At 36.1% G+C, this 19,562-nt stretch overlaps 1 protein-coding gene across 1 annotated transcript in view; it reads right to left on the bottom strand.

Moving 5' to 3' along the window:
• The window catches only part of LOC136039490 (syntaxin-binding protein 5-like), a gene marked incomplete in the record, with an annotated part of 340,696 nt that overhangs the window by 175,460 nt on the left and 145,674 nt on the right, over positions 1-19,562 (bottom strand). Inside the window, 1 exon segment of the mRNA XM_065723280.1 lies at positions 14,515-14,806. Within this exon segment, the coding sequence (XP_065579352.1) occupies positions 14,515-14,806 (292 nt within the window).

Raw genomic sequence — 19,562 nt, 5'->3', positions numbered from 1 at the left:
TTAAGATGATATGTATACAGACATTGGTAGTAGTGGCAATTGGGATAGGAAATTTGTCCTTCTAATATTTGCCTCTTTCCTACCCCCTCCCCCCAGGTTTTGAAAGATCTCTTTTATGGTATTGGCAGTGAAAACTGGCTTTTTTGGTATTTCCATTGAAAAGATTCCTCCACCCTATATAGTGAAAAAAAAATTTCATCCCCCTAAGTTTTCGTGAATTGACGACACTAGACATAGGCAACGTCAGGGCAAGGAGAAACGTAAAAATATCCTGAATATCTGACTGAAAGTAAAATGTCAATAAAAATACTTTGCAGCCACCGTTCATTTATAGATCTTCTTTGGTATCTTGGAAGGCAGCCAATGAAAGCCAATAATAATTGAATTCAAGCAGAGAAAAAAGAATTTCCGACATTCACAGAGATGGCGACATTAACTTGCGAACCGAACATAATTTGTGAACCAGCATTTCCTGTCTTGTGCAGGTCCTGATGGCAAAACTTAAAGTTAGGTTGAGTTAAATTAGGTTAAAAGCCTCAGAAACGGGCAAAAACCTTACCTGACATAACCTGTCAACATAAAACCTTGCATAAAACTGAAAAAAAATGAATGACAACGCTGATTTTCACAACGGATTTCGAAGGAAAAAAAGGTATTTCCGACATTCACCGATAAATGTCGACATATATAGTAGCGGGAGCCTGGCGGTTTTTCCGCAGGACCACGGCTTCACGGCAGACTTCTATATACGGATTTTTATTGTCACTTGTCTTCCAACTGTAGACAATATGAGCCTTTCTTAATGTCACACGACGCCACCAGAGGTTTGATTGAGCTACCCTGGGAAAAATACGAATGATTTCTTAAAGTTGTAACCTAAGATCTTTTCAGATCGTTCTTGTAGCCAGAAATGTCAATCTGCCAGTTTTAAGAAAGGAAAAATAAACAAAATACTATGTAGCTAATTTTGAGGCGGTGCCCTGGAATGGCTACGAAACAGGCTTGTATATGTTGATTCTCATCGTCTCAAATCTTGTAACCGCCGATAATGTGAGCCTATTCTTGATGTCATGGGGTCACCCTAAGTTCAATATGATGTAGAAGAAGACAGGAAAACAAATGTAAGAGGCATGTCCAAGACGTGAAAGCTGATGTCAGACATGTTGGAAAAAATATGTTCGACACAATTTTTTTCCAAAAATCAAGAAAAGTACCAAGTGAGTGAGTAAAAAACCAAGAACAGTTAATATGAAGGGCTATTTGAATACGTTTGACCGGGAAAGGTGCCAAGAAAATTGAAAATTAAAGGGGATTGGAACCGATTTCATCAGTAAAAGTACAGAGGACACTGAAAATGAAACAATATTTAAATTGATCAGCGGAAGTACCAGGAACCGTGAAAATGAAATGGGAATTTGAACAAATTTGATCAGCAAAGTTGCTAAGAACAGAGACAATGAAATGAATATCTGAATCAATTTGATCAGTAGAATTAACAATAACAGTAAAAATGAAGTAGGATTTAGATCAGTTTGGTTAATAAGAGTACCCAGAACGGTGAAAACGAAATGGGATCTTAATCGGTTTAATCGACAAAAGTACCAAGAACTGTGAAAATAGAAGCAGATTTGAAGAAATTTTATCGATAAAGATACCAAGAACCATGACAACGAAGTGGTAATTGAATAAGTCTGATCAGTAAAAGTACAGAAAAAATTAAACAGGATCTTATTTGATCACTAAAAGAACCGCAGGCGTGAAATTGAGAGTAGATTTTGGTTCGCTTGATCTGTAAAAGTACCAAGAGCAGTGAAAATTAAATGAGATTTGAATAGGCTCGATCAGTAAAAGTACCAAGATCAGAGGTAATGCAATAAGATTTGAATCAATTTGACCAGTGAAAGTACCAAGAACAGGGACAATGAAATGAATATTTTAATCATGGAGACTCATGATTAAAATGAGTGCCTTCTGCAGTTAGAAGGCACTCATTAACTGCCTTCTGCAGTTAGAAGGCAAGCGACAAAGAGAATCCATATACATAAGCCTACCGGGTAGCCGTGGCTGGATCCCATTATCATATATACAATGGTTCCGAGAGCCCAGCAACTTCGCCACTATGTCCCAGCATGGCTACATGGCAGACTTCTATATATGGATTCTCTTTGTCGCTTGTCTTGTAACCACACACAATTGAATCCCTAATCCAGTCGAAATTAATGATCTTATTTTAGCAGAAATTCTATATTCCGACGATTATTTATTAAGAAGATTAATCTTAAAGTGGATCATTCCTAGTCTGTGTGGGGATTTAAATCCAAATGCGAGCTGCATGATCAATAAAAATGGAAAATTCTAGTGCTACTTAGGTTTTCCAAATCAATGCAATTCAGTCACGTCTCTAGCGGATACTGAAAAACCGAAGTATCGGCTTTGTTATGATCCCAAATTAGACAAACTGAACAGAGAAGAATTCTCACATGACCGTGATGTTCCAGTGTTCGTGCAAGATTCAAATAATCACCGAATTACTCGCGATAATCGTATGTCAACACATATAATCCTCTTATGCTCAAAAATTTCCACTGTCACATAAACGTCGAATATGTTGGAAACATAGGTACAGTAAAGCATTTATATAAATACATCTACAAGGGACATGGATGTACTACAATAAAGATTGTCGAAAATAAATGGTGCATGGTTTACAATGAATCAGAAGAATACTTGGAAGGACGCTGCATTACACCAACTGAAGCCCGCTGGCAACTATTTAGTTACGATATCCAAAATAGAGCCCTGCCGTTCAAACTTATATGTTCAATGGCCAGGAAATTATCTAATACAACATATCAGCCGAGTCCAAGAACAATTGGTAGATACAAATTGGTAGAACAAGGCTTAATGTTGGAAGCGTTTTTTCAACACAACAAGGAGTTAAAACAAATGCTTTTACAAGCAATCCTTTAAAACAATGCTTTTGTTGGGAAATGCCTGAAAACTATAAAAGGAATGTAAACACATGGGCCTTACATAGGCTATTAACTAATCATATGTGTGGTACATATATGGTGCAAAGAAAAACAAAAAAGAGAGATTACCATCCAGCGCTTCCGAATTAGAAAGTGTGCTTTGATTCTATTGGTTTATTTTCGTGACATATTTTCATAAGCCGATTACACTGTTCTTTATTTGCAGAGAAAAAATTAAACGTACATGGGAACAAAGAATGCGTGGATTTCGAGCCATTGGACGAACTCGCAAGGTAAATTTTATTCACAGGGTAAACTCACCCATCGCGAGTGCTTCTATTTGCGAGTACTTCTGTATCATGTAAAGAATGCAACAGGTTTTGAAGATCTTAAAACAGTTGATAACATTGTTTATTCCCAATACAAAAAAAAAAAAAAACAAAAAAAAACAGCCTGGTTCATGGCCTTGAATTCGACGATAAACAGTGGTTTGATGCCCTAAAAGAATGGGCACTGTCCAAAATATCCAAAATATCGTCTGTAATACGAATTCACTTCGCAAAGATTCTTGTTATTCGAAATCCTACAGATCCAAAATGTCGTCGGGACAGATTCAAAAATCAGTTGGCAGAGGAATTCATTCAGAATGCGCGATGAATTAATTTATATGAAGATTTTGCAAAACTTCTATTTGTACTAATTCCCGTTCGGGTTAATTTTCTTTTCTGTAAAGTTGCCTTTTTAATAGTTTTTTTTTAAGTACAATTTCTGTTCCCTGTTCTAAAGTAACAATTCAATTACAATTACTGTTCTAGTAACAACTCCTTACAAAGCAAACTATATAAAAAAGAAGGTCCATCTAAACAACTTTGAAAACATTATCCTACTGTTTACTATCCATTCACCTAAGCGAAGCTTTAAGCCAACAAGACACGATGAAGCGATTAAGGATAGCCATTTATGATTTTTCCAATTAACGTAAGCTTTTAAAGCAGTACTATTAGCACACCTTACGACGGTAAATTGGAGGTAATCGTAACTACCTGTCGGGGAATTTTTCGTTCAATCCCACGAGCAGATAAGGAATTACATTAATTACTAAAGTCTGTACATTGCTATAAATTGGGACATTGGTACCTTGGTACAATTGGTATTTTTTCACTGTTTGAACTTTTTTTTTTACAAAACTTTAAATTTTTACAATTTTTACAAATTCCCACAAATTTTTTACAAATTTCTCATCAACACGCCGCCAGGATTGAAGAATATTTCAATGTGTTCCTTTTTTATACTTGAAATTGTACATGGTGTTTAATCATATTAATAACTAAAGTTTGTAACATTATACTAATTTTTTTTTTATTATTTATAATATTATTGTAATGAAAACCTCAAAGAGTGATTTTTTACGCTGCCTATTTTTAGATATCCACTTAAAAAAACAACTATCATTACCCCTTATAATGACAGTGGCTACAAATTAGCTTGTATAAAGGAAATAGTTTATAAATTGATCCAAGCAATTGCAATAGTTTTCAAGCACCCACCAACAACAAACGGATGTGAATAAAAACTTCATATGAGACTTTTTTTATATTTTGATTGGAAAAAAGTTTCATTAACCACTTACAAAGGTCTTTGATAAACCTTGGGTCACAGCACCATTTCTATGGATATTAATTTTAATTCTAAATATAAATTCTAATAAAATATAGTTCTAAAGGAAATTTGTATGTGAGATATCATGTTTGAATGTAAAATTGACCAGTGTTGAAATTTATGATTCTGAGTGGATTTTCATTCGAAACCACTTACCGCGGCACTTACGACCGAAAAAATTTAAAGAGGCCAATGAAATTTGTTCCTATTTCATAGTTGTTTTTGCGATTACGTAGTTAAAGAACATAGCACAGCGAAGAACCGATTCTCAAAGAAATATGTGCCAAAAAGAGCAAATAACTAGACAGTAGGTTAGAAAAGGCATTTTTGCCCCCCAAGAACTTCTTGACAAGAATTTGTAAATCTTATGAACAACTCCACTTTCATCTGTAGATAAATAAAAAAAGAAGCCAAGGATTTTTTTTCCTCTTTTATAGTTTTTTTTTAATTACATAATTAAGAAACATAGCACAACGAAGAACCAATTCTCACAAGAATATGTGCCAATAAGAGCAAATAGCTTAATAATAGGTGATAATAGGCATTTTCGCCCTCCAAGAATTTCTTGACAAAAATTTGTAAATCTTAAGGACAACTCTACTTCCATCTGCATGAGCCAATATCCTTATAAACTTCATCTCCATGCATCATTATCAGCCGCATCTATGGTGACATTATCAGTATAAACTACATTATCAACTTAAGCTCCTTGAATCCTTACCAACTCCATCTGAATGTGCCATTTTCAACATACACTCCATTATCAACTCCAACTTCATGCATCATTATCAATTCCTCTTATGTGCCTTCCTGGCCGAAATAGACATAATAAATCCACAGCAAAATATTTTCTTTATCTCTACTTAAAAAGCCCCCAGGGAAAGCTTATAATTTATGATTGTTCAGACATGTGTAATTCAGCGTAAAACTCCTTACTGAAATATTCCATTCCCTGACTTAGAAATCTCATTATATCAGTTCTTAAACAATGTCAAACTTTTCAATTAGTTCTTGCTTCCGGATTCCAGTCATATTCTGTCTTCAAGTAGCATACGACTAGAATAAATTTAAGTCATTTACGTGAAGGCAACTAGACACATGTGCATTTCGGAGTTCATCGGACCATTTCTACTATTTGCAGTTTTGAGGTTTTTACATCAAAGCACTTACTTAACTCTAAACTTTACACAAACACAAGAATCTTTTCTAAAAGAATATTTAATACCAAAATATATTTATAAAACATTTTGTTAAGACTAATTAATCTTTAACAACCAGTTTAACTAAATCATTTTTTGACAGAACACCATGTATGTCTCCGTAAAGACACAAAAAAGCTGACGCTAACCGATCATTTTCACTCACCTTGTCATTCAATAAATCTAAGCGCACAGCTGTGACGGCTTAGTAAATAACAATACATATACTCACAATTTTACCCAAAATTCCACAATTTCAATCAGTGGCAAATCCAGGAAGGGAGGCAAGGGAGTTGGCTGTTAGGCATAGGCTCAGATGCGGGAGGGGGGGGTAAACTGAGTTTTCTTTTTAATATTTTGTGTACTTATATTGTGGTAGTGATGATAGAGGGTTGGGCATAAATACTGGTGTTGATCTCAGCTACCAAATACCCTAGCACGCTTCTGAATTCAACGTCTTCTCTGGAGGCTCCATTAAGTTCTTCTTCATCACCCACACTTTCAGAAGGTCAATTTACATCTGAACTACCAGAACTACCGAAATGTCACCATCACACTCTATCCCAAGCCTCAATATTCCAACCAATTCCCCAGCCATCTTATCTGCAGAACCTGTCACCCTCTCTTCTCCTTTGTCTTTGCGATTACAGACAAACCATCTTCCACAACTAGTAACGTCACAGCCATGTGCAATCTTGAGTCATTTGGGCGTCTGGGCTGCAAGAGTAAGCTTGGCAGACCGTAAAGTTCTTTTTCATTACCCTCACTTTCATTAGCTCAATTTGCATCTCTATTGCCAGAACTACCCAAATATCGCCATTACACTCTATCTTAAGCCTCTATATGCCAACCAGCTTTCCTACCATCTTATCTGCAGAACCTGTCACCCTATCTTCTCCTCTTTCTTTACTATTACAGCCAAAGCATCTTCAACACCCAGTAGCGTCACAGCCATGTGTAATTTTGAGTCGTTTGGGTGTCTGAGCTGCCGGGGGCAGTTTGGCTGGCCATAAAAGGGGAGATTCTGAATTTCAGACAGATTTTGAAATTAAACTGATTGCCGAAAATATAAGGGGCAGCGATTATCAGTTTTTAAGTTTTCAGTTCCATTGTTAAGCTTAGCAGTTGAAAATATAAGGGGGAAGTGACAAAATAGGACTCGATGTTGCGTCTTAAAACGGTAAATATCGAAGAAAGACATTCTTAAAGTCCCTCAGATAATGGCTAATCGATACAAGAGAGGGAGAGCATAGGCATAATAGACTCTAAGTTGTGGAAAATGAAACTAATTAGTTATGCATTTTTGGTACTTGCGAGTACCAAATTAAGAAAAAGAGACGCGGGGAAAAATGAGCAAAATGGGTTTAAAAAATTAAGCACCAAACAGCATAAGAGGGTGTACTTCCTTGGAAGGTGGAGTTGTCTTCAGGAATCCATCTCTAATGCTTGAATTTTTACTGACGAAAATAGTTTTTAAATTTAATTAATTAATATTTCTTATCTTTTTTCACGTTTAAACGTGGAAACACTGATAAAAATATGGTACTACCCTACAAACTTCACAATTTCAAAATAATCGAAGACAAATCTTGAACAATCGCAGTTTTCAGATGTGAATAGACATAAGAGGGGTCTAGGGCCAAAAAGGTTATAATTTTGATGTCCTTTGTCCTTAAAACCTGGAGCGCAGTCTCACTAAATTTACATCGTAAATACATTATAAAGCACATTTAATTTAGAGTAATTTGGAAGTGCGTAATTTAGTGTAGCTCAACTTCAAAGATCTCTACCTAAGAGCTCCTATTAGCATGGCAATTAAACAATACTAAACTTTCTAATTAACTTTCGTTTCCTGCTTTTAGTCCTATTTCGCTTTTAAACAGGACAGAAATAGAATCACTTCAGTTCATCAAACAAAGACAAGAAAGAAACAGCAGAAGAAATAGTTTTTAGAAGAAGAAATAGAAGAAATAGCTTTTGAGCAAGGTTGCCGTGAGCCAAGAATAGGGACAAATATTTTTGTGTGAGAATATTTACTGAAACGATTTTTGGCTCCATAAAAAGACACATTTTTTATGACTCGAACCAAAAAAAATTTGAAGAAGGAAAAAATAATAAATAGATACAAGAAGAAATGAGAGAAAAATTATAGAAAAAATCGACTTAAGAATAGTTTTTAAGCGATGTTGAAATATATTTTTGGCAAGAATTCTTCGACCAATCACGGATGTTTGGAAAGTCACAAGCTTAAGCATTGAAGCAAAGCCAGACTTGTATGTCAACGCTACTTAAAAGTAGATGAGAAAAAGGCTAACGAAAAATACTTGTTGTTTGGTAGAACCTGCAGGTTTAGGCTCAGATTTCAAACAGTTCGTGGTAACGTACTGTAGTAAGGAGCGACCCGGCTCAATAGTAACCAAAACTCTATAAAACGGAATTTTGATACCAATAGTTACATCGAAAGAATTGCGTTTTAATGCTGATTTTAAATATATAAGTTTCATTAAGTTTAGACTTACCCATCAAAAGTTACGAGCCTGAGAAAATCTGTACTATTTTAGAAAATAGGGTGAAACACCCCTTAACTGTTTTCAAAAAGTAGAGTTGAAAGAAAGAGTCAAACTTTAGCGTAAAGAGCAGGGCGTTGAAGAAGGAGCAGCCTCTTTCATATACGGTTAATTTCTGTTCGTTTTAAGTTTTAATGTCGCTCCTTACTTTCAGTTAAAAAAAACTTGTTTTTTTTTTATTTAATCTATTTCTGGAACCGGATGATTTGTTTCTAAAGTCTTATTGTCCTACCAAAATTACATGTTCACTTGATTTCTAAAGGAAGGAATTGATTCTTTTGACAGTTTAGACCCATTATAGGTTATATTTAAGTATATTTTAACGGCAAAATAAACTGAACAGAATCCAGTACAGTTTTCAAACTTTTAAAACAAAAACATTAAATACCATTTAAAAACAGAATATTTCTTGTCCAGTAGCCAGTTAACAATCTGGGCTTAGAATATACATATACAAAGCCAGCGACATTAGTTTACTAAATAAATAGAATTGCTTGGAAATATTTCAACTAGTAGAGTTGATTCCAAGATTTTCTGCTGAAGAGCCAGAGATTCCAGCCTAGGAACAATAATTTGTTAGAAAAAGCAGTTTTTTCAAGCTATTCTATTTAAAGCTTTAATCAATTCAGACCCCAGTTTATTTAAAGAATTACTATGGGTCTACTCGCCCCAATAGCAACCAAAACTCTAAAAAAAGAAAGTTTGATAACAGTGGACGCTTATAAAGGATTATCTTTTACGCTGATTCCAAATCTAAAATAAAATCATGAAGTCTATTTTCACCAATCAAAAGCTACGAGCCACAGAAAATTTGCTTGATTTTTGAAAAAGGGGATTCAATCAATTTTAATGAAGTTCACACCATCAAATTCCACATACCATACAACCCTACTGCAGAAGTTTCGAGCTCCAAAGTTGTGGATGCGCATTTGTTTTTTGTTTTTTTTTTCCAGGGCTAATCGTATCACACCAATGGTACTAGAAGATAGGAGATCAGGGCTTAATCGAACAGAAAAAAATATTTTAGAACCCTTTTAAAGGTTCTAATAAGGATGGAGGGAAACTAAACCCCCTCCTGTACCCTTTTTTCTTAAAGATATCAGAACAAAATATCGAATTTATTTGATCCAGAATAGTTGAAAGATCCATGACATGATCATAGCCTGTGGCTATGACAATGCTCCATAGCCTGTGAACAATAACTAATATTAAAAAAGATGACTAAAATTTCCTGATATTTTAACTTGTTTATACTAAATAATCCTAAATAATTATTTTCGAGCCAGTTTGAAAAATTATAAACTACAATGGAGGGAACAGGCTCCGTTTTTGGTTATTCGAAAAGTTATTGGGCTATAAGAAGAAAGATTCCAGGTATTTATCTATAGTCTAAAATAAGGTATAAGAGGACTGTCCAAGTCTCATGCGTACTCTCCGCCTATATCAAAGTAACCGACTTTTCATCAAAATTATTTTTCAAAAAAGGCAAATGAAAACAATATTAATCTTTTAGAAATTAATCTATAGCCCGAAATAGACACCGGGTGCCAAGGCCCCTTGAAGGGTTGCGGAAATTGGGACATACTGGTCGTAACTACGAAGCAACTTAAGCAACAGTATTGATAAGATTGGACTTGAACCTTAGAAAAGCACACTGACGACCTTAAGCTTCAGGGATGTGGGAGTGGGTGAATTTTTAATCTTTTTTAATATTAGTTATTGTTCACACGCCATGGAGCATTTGTGGGAAACAGCGACTTGTGTTTGTTGAGCAATTTATATTCTTTTTATTTTCTTTTTTTACGGGGAGGGCCCTCTGGCTGGTCGAACTAAGGAACCCAACTCCTGGGTGATGGAACCCAGGAACTAAGAGATGAGCAAAGAGAAAGTAAATTAAAGGGGTTTAAAAGAAATTAGAACTTCTTGGGAGGAGGTCAATGAGTGGAGCATAGCATAAAATGGAATGGAGAGAGAGACGGGATGGAGATAGAGGAAATGAAGTTGGTCTGATAAATATTAAACTTGAGGAAAATAGATGGTTATCTGTTGTCAACTATTATAATAGAGCAACAGTGGATTTTGACCTGAATCAATTTAAAAAGGTAAATGATTACTGAGAAAATGATAAATTTATAGGGGAACACAAGTTCCCCGAAGAATAGTAGTGCTATGTCTAAGCGCACGACAATAAGTTGACTTGTGTTTGTTGAGCAATTTATATTCTTTTTATTTTTCTCGAACAAATGTCTTATTTTTTTAGATGTCCCAATACTATCACAAGAGTCAACAAGATGGTTGGATGCAACAGTCTAAACATTGCAAAATAAAAAGAGCTGATTCCATTAACTTTCCCTGTATTTATTAAAAAAGTATATATTAATGTCTGCACCAAGCATAAAATACCTCTAGAAATGAAAATAAATTATGTATATGAAAAAGAAAAGAAACAGAAAGAAAAATCACAGAAAGATCTCGTACCCCAGTAATCATGTGCACAAATGGACATGGGATAGCTCTTAGCTGTAATTCCGAGTTGAATATGCAAAATAGGAGCTACTTCGAAGCTAAATTACAATTTCTTGTAACTTAACCAATTAATAAAAGACACTTGATTACTTATTCTACACTAGATCAGCGTAGTCAACTAATTAAAGTAGTCAACAACTGCAAAAAAAAAAAAAAAAAAAAAAAAAAAAAAAAAAAAAAAATACATTGCGGCTTTTTATGAAGTCAAAGAAAAAAATGCTCACTTTTAAGGAACTGATCAGCATTCAAGAAGGAGTTTTTTCGCCTTTTGAATTCATACCATGACATAATCAATCATGGTGGCTTTATTCTCGATGCTAGAGGGCGATTTCAAAAGGGCGAAGTTTAAGGACTACGAGGAATCTACTGCAGAGAAGGACCCACAGGACAGTTGGCGAGCATAACTAGTCCCAAAATGGAATATACCGGATTATATAATTAAACCATTGGCTTTAAGTGGCAGGGTACAATCTAGTTTACAAGAATGATGGATTCAAGTTCCATATAATGGAACTATCGGTATAATAATCGGTATAATAATACCGATCATTAAAACTTCCATGCAATTTCCATTGTGGTCAAGCGGCAATTCATACAATGTGAATACGGTAACCTTGAGCAGCAGGCATGACGAGTTTTTTTAAAACTTATTCCACAATGAGTGGAATGAGCAGATAAATCCACGGATGCACTCCACAAGCTTCCACATAAGTCCAACCATGCTCTCCACAAGTCATCCATGTTTACCATAACCACATGATTCTTAACATTTCTTAAGGAGGAAGTCTGACTGAGAGACCAAGAAAGATAATAATCAGGGAATTAAAGTGACTAGAAGAACAGGTTAAGATACACATGATGGCTGCTTTATTAGACTGGACGAATCGAAGGATGGACGAATCGGATGTATTCTTATTCATGAAAAGTTGCGATTAATTTCATATATGCAAGGGTTAGCCTATTTGTAACGTGTCGTGTTTGTCAATTGAAAGCGAAGCTTTTCAAATTTTCTCTCCTCCCGAAGAAATTCTCTCTTATTTCGCATCTTTCTGTTGGATAAAGTAGTTGGATAAAGCTTAATATCAGCTAAAGCTGGGAGTGTTTAAAATGTCCCATTTATCCTTTGATTGTAAAGAGAGTTATTTTTAGTGCACTATAGACATTCGTATTTGTCTTGTTCAATGAGTAACATAACTCATGGAAGTGATTAGAATGTGAATTATATTGATTTTTTTATTTTTTATTTGTTTTTTTTTCTCGTGTATTTAGTTTGCCATTTTTCAGACGGTTTAATTTTAAAAAACTGTCTTTTTCTTCTTTAAAGTTTTTTTTCTTTCCGTCGAGAAAGGCTCCCGGACAAAGAGCCGAAATATACGGATTTTTTCATTAATCATTGTTTTGTTGTTGTTTCTTTTTCATTAGTTTTTTTTTGTCCCACTGCTTTATTTAAATTAAACTCATTTTCTCTCTTAATTTTCCGTAAATAGAAAAGCCGTGTGGTCTAAGATATTATTTAAATTTCAGCTAGTGAATGATGGCAAAATTGAGGGTTAGATCGAATTTTTTTTTCAGTGCTGGAATTAAAGACAAAAAATGGAAGACGACACTGAAAGCTTATGATTAATAATTAGAGACCCTGGTAAACAAGGTATATGATATACTCCCTTTGAGACCCGATGAAAAAAAAAGCACAAACAAAGCCAACGCATAAAATAATGCGGACGAAAATTGGTTCTCAAAGCGGTGTCGAATGAAAATTTAGCGGCGCGCCGTCACTTGATCGGCGTTTTTTCGATTTTTAGAATTTTTTTCGTAATTTTTTATTACAAAAACTAAATTGGGATCAGTTATATTGGAATTTTTCTTGCTTATAGGCTAGATTTCTCAGGATCTAAAATTATTTTTCAGTTTCACTACCATGACCGAACCTTGGTGAAATGAAGGGGAGGCACCAAGCTTAACTTCTCTCAAATTTTTTTTTTATTCTAATGATCGATAGTGAGACCTTGAACTGCTTGAGAATTAACCTGATCCGACAAAATAGGGAATTACAATAAATCTCCTGCACCATATCTTCATAGCTATTTCATAAAACCTCAGGAGAATCTGATGACTATATTTTTTTCCATGTCTGTATTTCCTTGTCTTGTAACCTGTATTTCACTTTTTTGACTACCCTAAACCTACGTGGCAATTCCTTGAGATCTTTTCCCTTCATTCCAATACCCAGAAAAAAGGAATCATGTTTATTACCACTTTACTATTGTTTTTTCCTTCAATGGTATCGCAGCGAAAACTAGCTATAACATATTATTATCTGACCCACAACCTCTCTCCTTTAACTTTTGAGACCTTGTATAGTACTTTATTTCTTATTTGCTGCTATTTTACTTTACTGAGCCAAATTTAAAATTCAAGATACCTAACTAGAAATAAACTCAAGCGCTTCTGTGAAAGCTTTGACAGACTTATGGTTGTCATGCATTTAAATAAGCTGATTTACAATGTGTGGAGCCAACATTCAATGTTTGGCTTTAACTATTAGGAGACTATATGATAAATTATTTTAGGGGAGTCCAAAATATTTGCCCTTCAGTTGAACAGACAATCTCAGAAAGTAGTTCGGTGCAAGAAATTCCCGACGACCGGCCTTCGCTGACCATAATGGTGGCACGCCAAAGCTTTTGCAGCGGTGGGTTACATAACTAATTTCGGCAGCGGGCCACCAGTATTCGAAATGGCTTCAGGGACTAGCCAGAAGATCTTTTTGATGAAAACACTGATTGGGACAAACCAAAATCTTGTAATCTTGTTGTCAGGAAAGGAAGAGTGCACATTTATTCTAAACCGTTTCATCTATAAAACACTAATGGAATCATCTAATATTGACCTGAAATGAACAAGTAGCATCCATTTCCAACTTGTGACAAAAACACAAACAAAAATATGTCAGAAAGGTTAATGTTCTTCCTTAAGATTGATAGCCTATCCATTTGTTATCTGCCGAGAGAAATCAACAGCCGTAAAATGGTTCTTTCTCTTCTTCGATAGAGCATATATGGGAAATCCTTATTTTTTATTCTTTATTTTTCTTTGGAAAGTAATATTAACACAGGAGGGAATAGTCACCACAGGTTCAATATAGTACAGGTCGACATCACAGTATATCAGTTTGTATCAAGCAATTTTAAAGATATGTTACCGTGGATGTCCAAGATTGGTGAATGTCGACACACCGGTGAATGTCCGAAATATGTTTTTTTCTTCTTATATTTAGTCAGCGTTGCCAGTCAACTACTTCAGTTTTATGCAAGGTTTGATGGTGACAGGTTCGGTTAGGCTGGGTCAGGGTTTTAGCCCATTTCTGAGAATTATAACCTAATTTAACCTAACCCAACCAAACCTAATTTTAACTTTTACCACCAAAGCTTGGATAAGACTGAAAAAGCTGATTCGTGAAGTTAATTGAATCCAAGCAGAGAAAAGGGAATTTCGGCAATTCAATAATGAATGTCAACAATAACCAGATTTTGGACATTCAGAGCAACAATTATACCACGAAATGCCAATAAAACTATAAATTAGCCTTACCCAGTTACAAGGACTTCGCAGTATGGTGGAACCAATGTCCCCTCTTTTCCTCCAGTGATTGGCCAGCCTCTTTCACTAAAGCCAGTTCTTTTGTTTGATACTCCCCCAACTGAGTAAAGTGCAGGTATTAAATCGCTAGGTGCACTAACAAAGTACTCAATACATGTAATTCGACTGGTGTGCAAATCCATAGGATAGGGGTTTTCAAGACAGGGAAAACCCGGCGTCAATAGATCTACGATTATCAAATCATTTTGTAGTAAGACTATGATGGAATGAGGATCTTGAAATTCTGAAAAGAAAAAAAAATAAAGGAAGGTACATGTTTTCTTTCTATTATAATACAAAATTTGGATATATGGTAACATACACACAGTGCTTCCCCTCTTCCTAAGTATTTTGTGGTCTACTTGGATTTCCCCAATGTTTTGTAGATGAAATATTTGATTGAATGGTTTTGGGAGGTTGATATCCCCAAAAGCATAGTTTATGTTATCTTTTGACAATGCTGAATAAAGCAAATGTCTTAAATATTTCATTGGATGTTATTCGGTATGTGATGGGCAAGGGGGCGGCGTGATGCCCTCAAATCACTTTTAGCTCTTAAAAAGGGCACTATAGCTTCCAATTTCCAATAAAATGTCCCATCCCAAGTTTATGTGACAATCTATTCCATAAAAGCCTTATATATCCCACGGCGTAGTTTACACCTTTGCCTCAGAGATCTGGTGGGTTGCGTTAAACCTGGAGAATTATTATAAGTTCTTTGGAATATTTTGAACAAGACAACCATGTCAAAATTTTGATCCAATGCTTGTGGGGAAAAGGGGGTGTCTGAGGGGGGGAATCGCCCATCATTTTTGACTCTGAAAGGGGACCTAGAACTTTCAATTTCCAATTAAAAGAGCTTCCTCTAAAGGTTATGCAACCACTCTTCCAAAAAACCATATATCCCCCAAGGTTCTGAGGGATTGTTTAGACCCAGAAGGCCAAGTTGTATGATTTTGAGACTATCCGGTTTGCAGTGGAGGTAAGCAACATAGCAAGAGACGTTTTTTATAAAATGGCTACCTTAAAATTTCTATCAGATGTATTTGAGGAAAAGTGGACGTGACGGTAGGGGGGACTAGTTGCCTCCCAATCATCTTGACTCTTAAAAACGCTATTACAGCTTCTGATTCCCAATCCAATGAGCCCCTTCAAAGTTTATATGACAACCCTTTCCATAGAATCTTTATATGCCCCCAGACCTTTCAACTTTGCTGAACAAAACGACAATATGAAATATTGATTGCGTGTGTTTGGAAAAATTCATGCCCCCGGACCTTTCAACTATGCTGAACAAAACGATAATCTGAAATTTTGATTGCATATGTTTGGAAAAATATAGTGCGGGAGGGGGGTGGCTGGAGGCCCAACAATCACTGTTCAGTATCAAAAAGGCCACTAGAACTTTCAAGGTCCAATCAAATGAACCCCTTTCAAAGTTTATACAGCCATAATAACCTTATATGCACTCAAGGTATTACTTATTTGGGAGGGGAGGGGGTTTGTCGTCCTTAAAGACATTATTTCCGATACTTACAACTACGCTGAACAAAATGGCTACATAAAAATTTTGATTGGATGCACTTGGGGAAATGATGGGCGAGAAGGGGGGGGGGTCTGATTGCCCACCAGTCACTTTCAACTATTAAAAACAGCACTAGCTCTTTCAATTTTAAGTCGAATGAGCCCCTTTCGAAATTTCTACAACAACTCCTTCTATACGAAGTGCCCTGGCCTAAACAAACAAAAAACTAAATGATACATTGTGTCCGTATCACTTTTTACTTAGCCAGCGATATTATGTAGGCAATGACTTAAGAAAACGAAAAAAAAGCACAAATAGCACCGCTTTCCAGATTTGTTATTATTATTGTTTTTGTATGCTTTTCCCCCCAGCATTTCAAGAAAAGCAAATTTTGGCTCAGCCTCAAAAAGTCCTCTGAAAGTCATAAGGTCCGAGGCTCTAATTTCTGAATTAATTTATTTCGAATCAGAAAAGAGGAGTAATAGAGTAACAGTACAAAAATTAAAAATATATTAGAAAAAGAAAAAAAGTAAAAATTTTCGATAAAAGAGCAAAGGGAAAAGAAATTCGTTGAAAAATGCCAGGTTATAATAGTTAAAATAAAACAATAAAAGATAAATCAAAAAAAGAAAGCCGCTTTCTCTGTTGATACTACACCATACAAGGAATTGGTACACAAATGTCCAGCACCAAAAGAAAAGCAGCCAAAAACCATCAAAACATTCACAGAACAGCCAAGGACAGGTTAAGTATTTCAAAGTTGACATGATCTAATATTTAGTATAAATTTCGACATAATTCCGACCACACAATTTTAAACATGCCTATCCTGGGCATATCCAGGATTCTTATTTGGGGGGTTGTATTTTTTTCAAGGGGGGGGACAAAAAACCAAAAATCGCATCAAAAACATGTTGATATGCATTTTTTTACTTTTTCACGAGTCGAAAAAAGTTTTGAGTCTCTCTCTCTCTCTCTCTCTCCCTCTCTCTCTCTCTCTCTCTCTCTCTCTCTCTCTCTCTCTCTCTCTCTCTCTCCGGGAGATTCAAAACCAGAATCCCTCCCCCCCTAAGTGCGGCCTTGATGCCTATTAAATATTATGATGAAGCTTCATTATTAAATTCATCCCTTTTATTTACTTTGAAACAGAAGGTGCTCCAGCATAGCTGAAATTGTATATTTAAAAGTATATTCATGAGGAAATTCATCACACAAACATTAGCCGAAGGGTGGCCTACTTTTAAAAATCATGTACACCAGGTAGTGCGCACTGCGTACGGGGGAAGTTTACCGCGGGTTGTGTAAACTTTTCCACGTAACAGGGCTATTATATGACGGGGTCATATGACACGACGTGACGGGGCTATTGCATGATGGGGGAACAAGTGAAACTCCAAAGATGTAATCCCGGTGGTGGTGGTGACATCTTGAGTTTACCCAAGGTGTTTCAACAAGAAAGTTGCTAAGTTCCAAAAAGCATGTCACTTCCTCTAATAACAATGAGTGAGCCAAATCTGACCAGCCTTCTTTAACTTCCTCGCCATAGGTCATCAAATAGAAGCCACTACCTCCACTCCCCAAGAAAAAACATTTTTGTTGATCGATCCAAGCTCGTCATAGGCCTTGGCTTTAATGAGACCAGGCGAAATTAGACTTTTACTATCGAAATGCGAATTATACAAATGATTCTTTCACTGCCCAAACAAAAAATATACTGATTCCGAATCCGAAAAGTTTGCCGCTCTAGCTCTTTTGACAAATTTGAATTTTTTTTTAGGTTGAATTTGAGGTCGAGGAAAAAAATGTTGATTGAGTAAATACTAGCTTAGGTGACGAGATGTTTCATTTTTACGCTATTTCTTGCTGATGAACATGAAACTAAATGTTTAAAGTTATAAGAATTATTTGGGTCTTGAAACTTTGAGAGAGAGTGAGGTTGGGGGAGAGGTTCAGCCTGCAGGTGTAGATCAAACTTAGCCTAAGGCGAAACATTCGCAGCCTCACGCCTTGGTAACAACCACGACTGGGTCCAGGTTAAAGTCCAGTATGCATGGAACTTTGGTGTTGTGAAAGTGAGTAAGAATGAGGAAGACGAGGGGAAGTTGAAACGTATATTTGGCAACAACAAAAAAAAACAGTCTGTCAAAGAGCTTCTCTTTGCTGAGACGAAACACTAGTTCCAAATAAAAGATCAGTATACTCAAATATAATGCAACACAGAGATCAATTAAATAAGGCAGATAAAAATCACAGTAACACAGATATTCGTTGGACAGTGGCAAAGCTATTCAAAAATTTTCCCATGCCATAAATTCGCAAAGTCGAATCGCATCCGAAAAAAGCCTGGAGAAAAAGAATTTGGTCGCAAGGGGTGTCACCAAGTTTCAATTTAGCTGACAATATATCCCACAGACATTCTCCAGTTTCCCGTGACTTTGATTCGGAATCGAAAAATATCGTTTAACAGTCTCGCTTCGTGTGGTACAGTAAAAGGACTAGTAAGTCCGTATCTTCTCCCATTAAAAGAGTCGTTTAGCGTTCTGCCAACTCGACCGAAGTCATAACAATCAGCAGGTCAGCATCGCCAAGCGACTGGTACACTTTACATCCTGCATCATTAAGGTAACGGGACAGCATGCTGATGATTGCCTGCTTGTTTTCTGCGTTGCTAAGGAAATCAACTTGTTTTTTTATTAAACAAGGCATCTGCAGCAGATTGCTGATCTTCTGACAGCCTATAGACCTACTCCTCCCAAGCATCATGTCTTTGATTGAGGGTCCAGATAAATATATGTCAAATGCTATAAAAGCGCATCCATATCTTCACTTCACATAGTTGACTTATTAGGTGCACACATCCACGTACGCGCGGAATCTCTCCCAAGGCAAGCGATGTAAAAGTTCCCCGCTATCTAGTATATAGTGTGGCTCCTCCAAGCTTTTAAGTTCGCAATCTGTCTTTAGTTACAGACCTTCAACTTTGCGCCAGATCGCACTGGCAAGCGCTGGTTTGTCCACCAACCAAAAGAGACAATTCGGCTCAAATAACGAAGGTGGTGGGAAGCAGAGTTGGTGCTTAAAAACGTATGGAGTTCTTCATCTGAACTCTTTGCAACAGTGACCAGCCTTTGAAATATCAAAACAGGGTCAACGGTAGGCAGTTCGGCTGCTGACTTCAGGTTACTTTGCAATTTCATAGTATAAGCAGTTGCTTTTTTCTTGAACGCGTAAATTTCCAGTCTTTTCCAGTCTTATCATTCAGGATTTTCACACCTATTGGTGTAGCCTCGTCTACATCCACCTGCTCAATCGCAATCTCGCCAGTTACTATATTCCTGAGAAATTGCTCCTTTGTGAAAGGTGAAAAATCCAGGATAAAGTGGACAACCTTTTCAACATCATTAAGTTACTTTTGCTTGACCCATTTTGCTTGGGATTCATTGGGACTCATTTTGCTTCACTATGAATCACAAGT

This window comes from Artemia franciscana, chromosome 19 (genome assembly GCF_032884065.1).
Source record: "Artemia franciscana chromosome 19, ASM3288406v1, whole genome shotgun sequence".
In the NCBI taxonomy this organism is placed as follows: domain Eukaryota; kingdom Metazoa; phylum Arthropoda; class Branchiopoda; order Anostraca; family Artemiidae; genus Artemia; species Artemia franciscana.
This window is presented reverse-complemented; position numbering and strand designations above follow the sequence as displayed.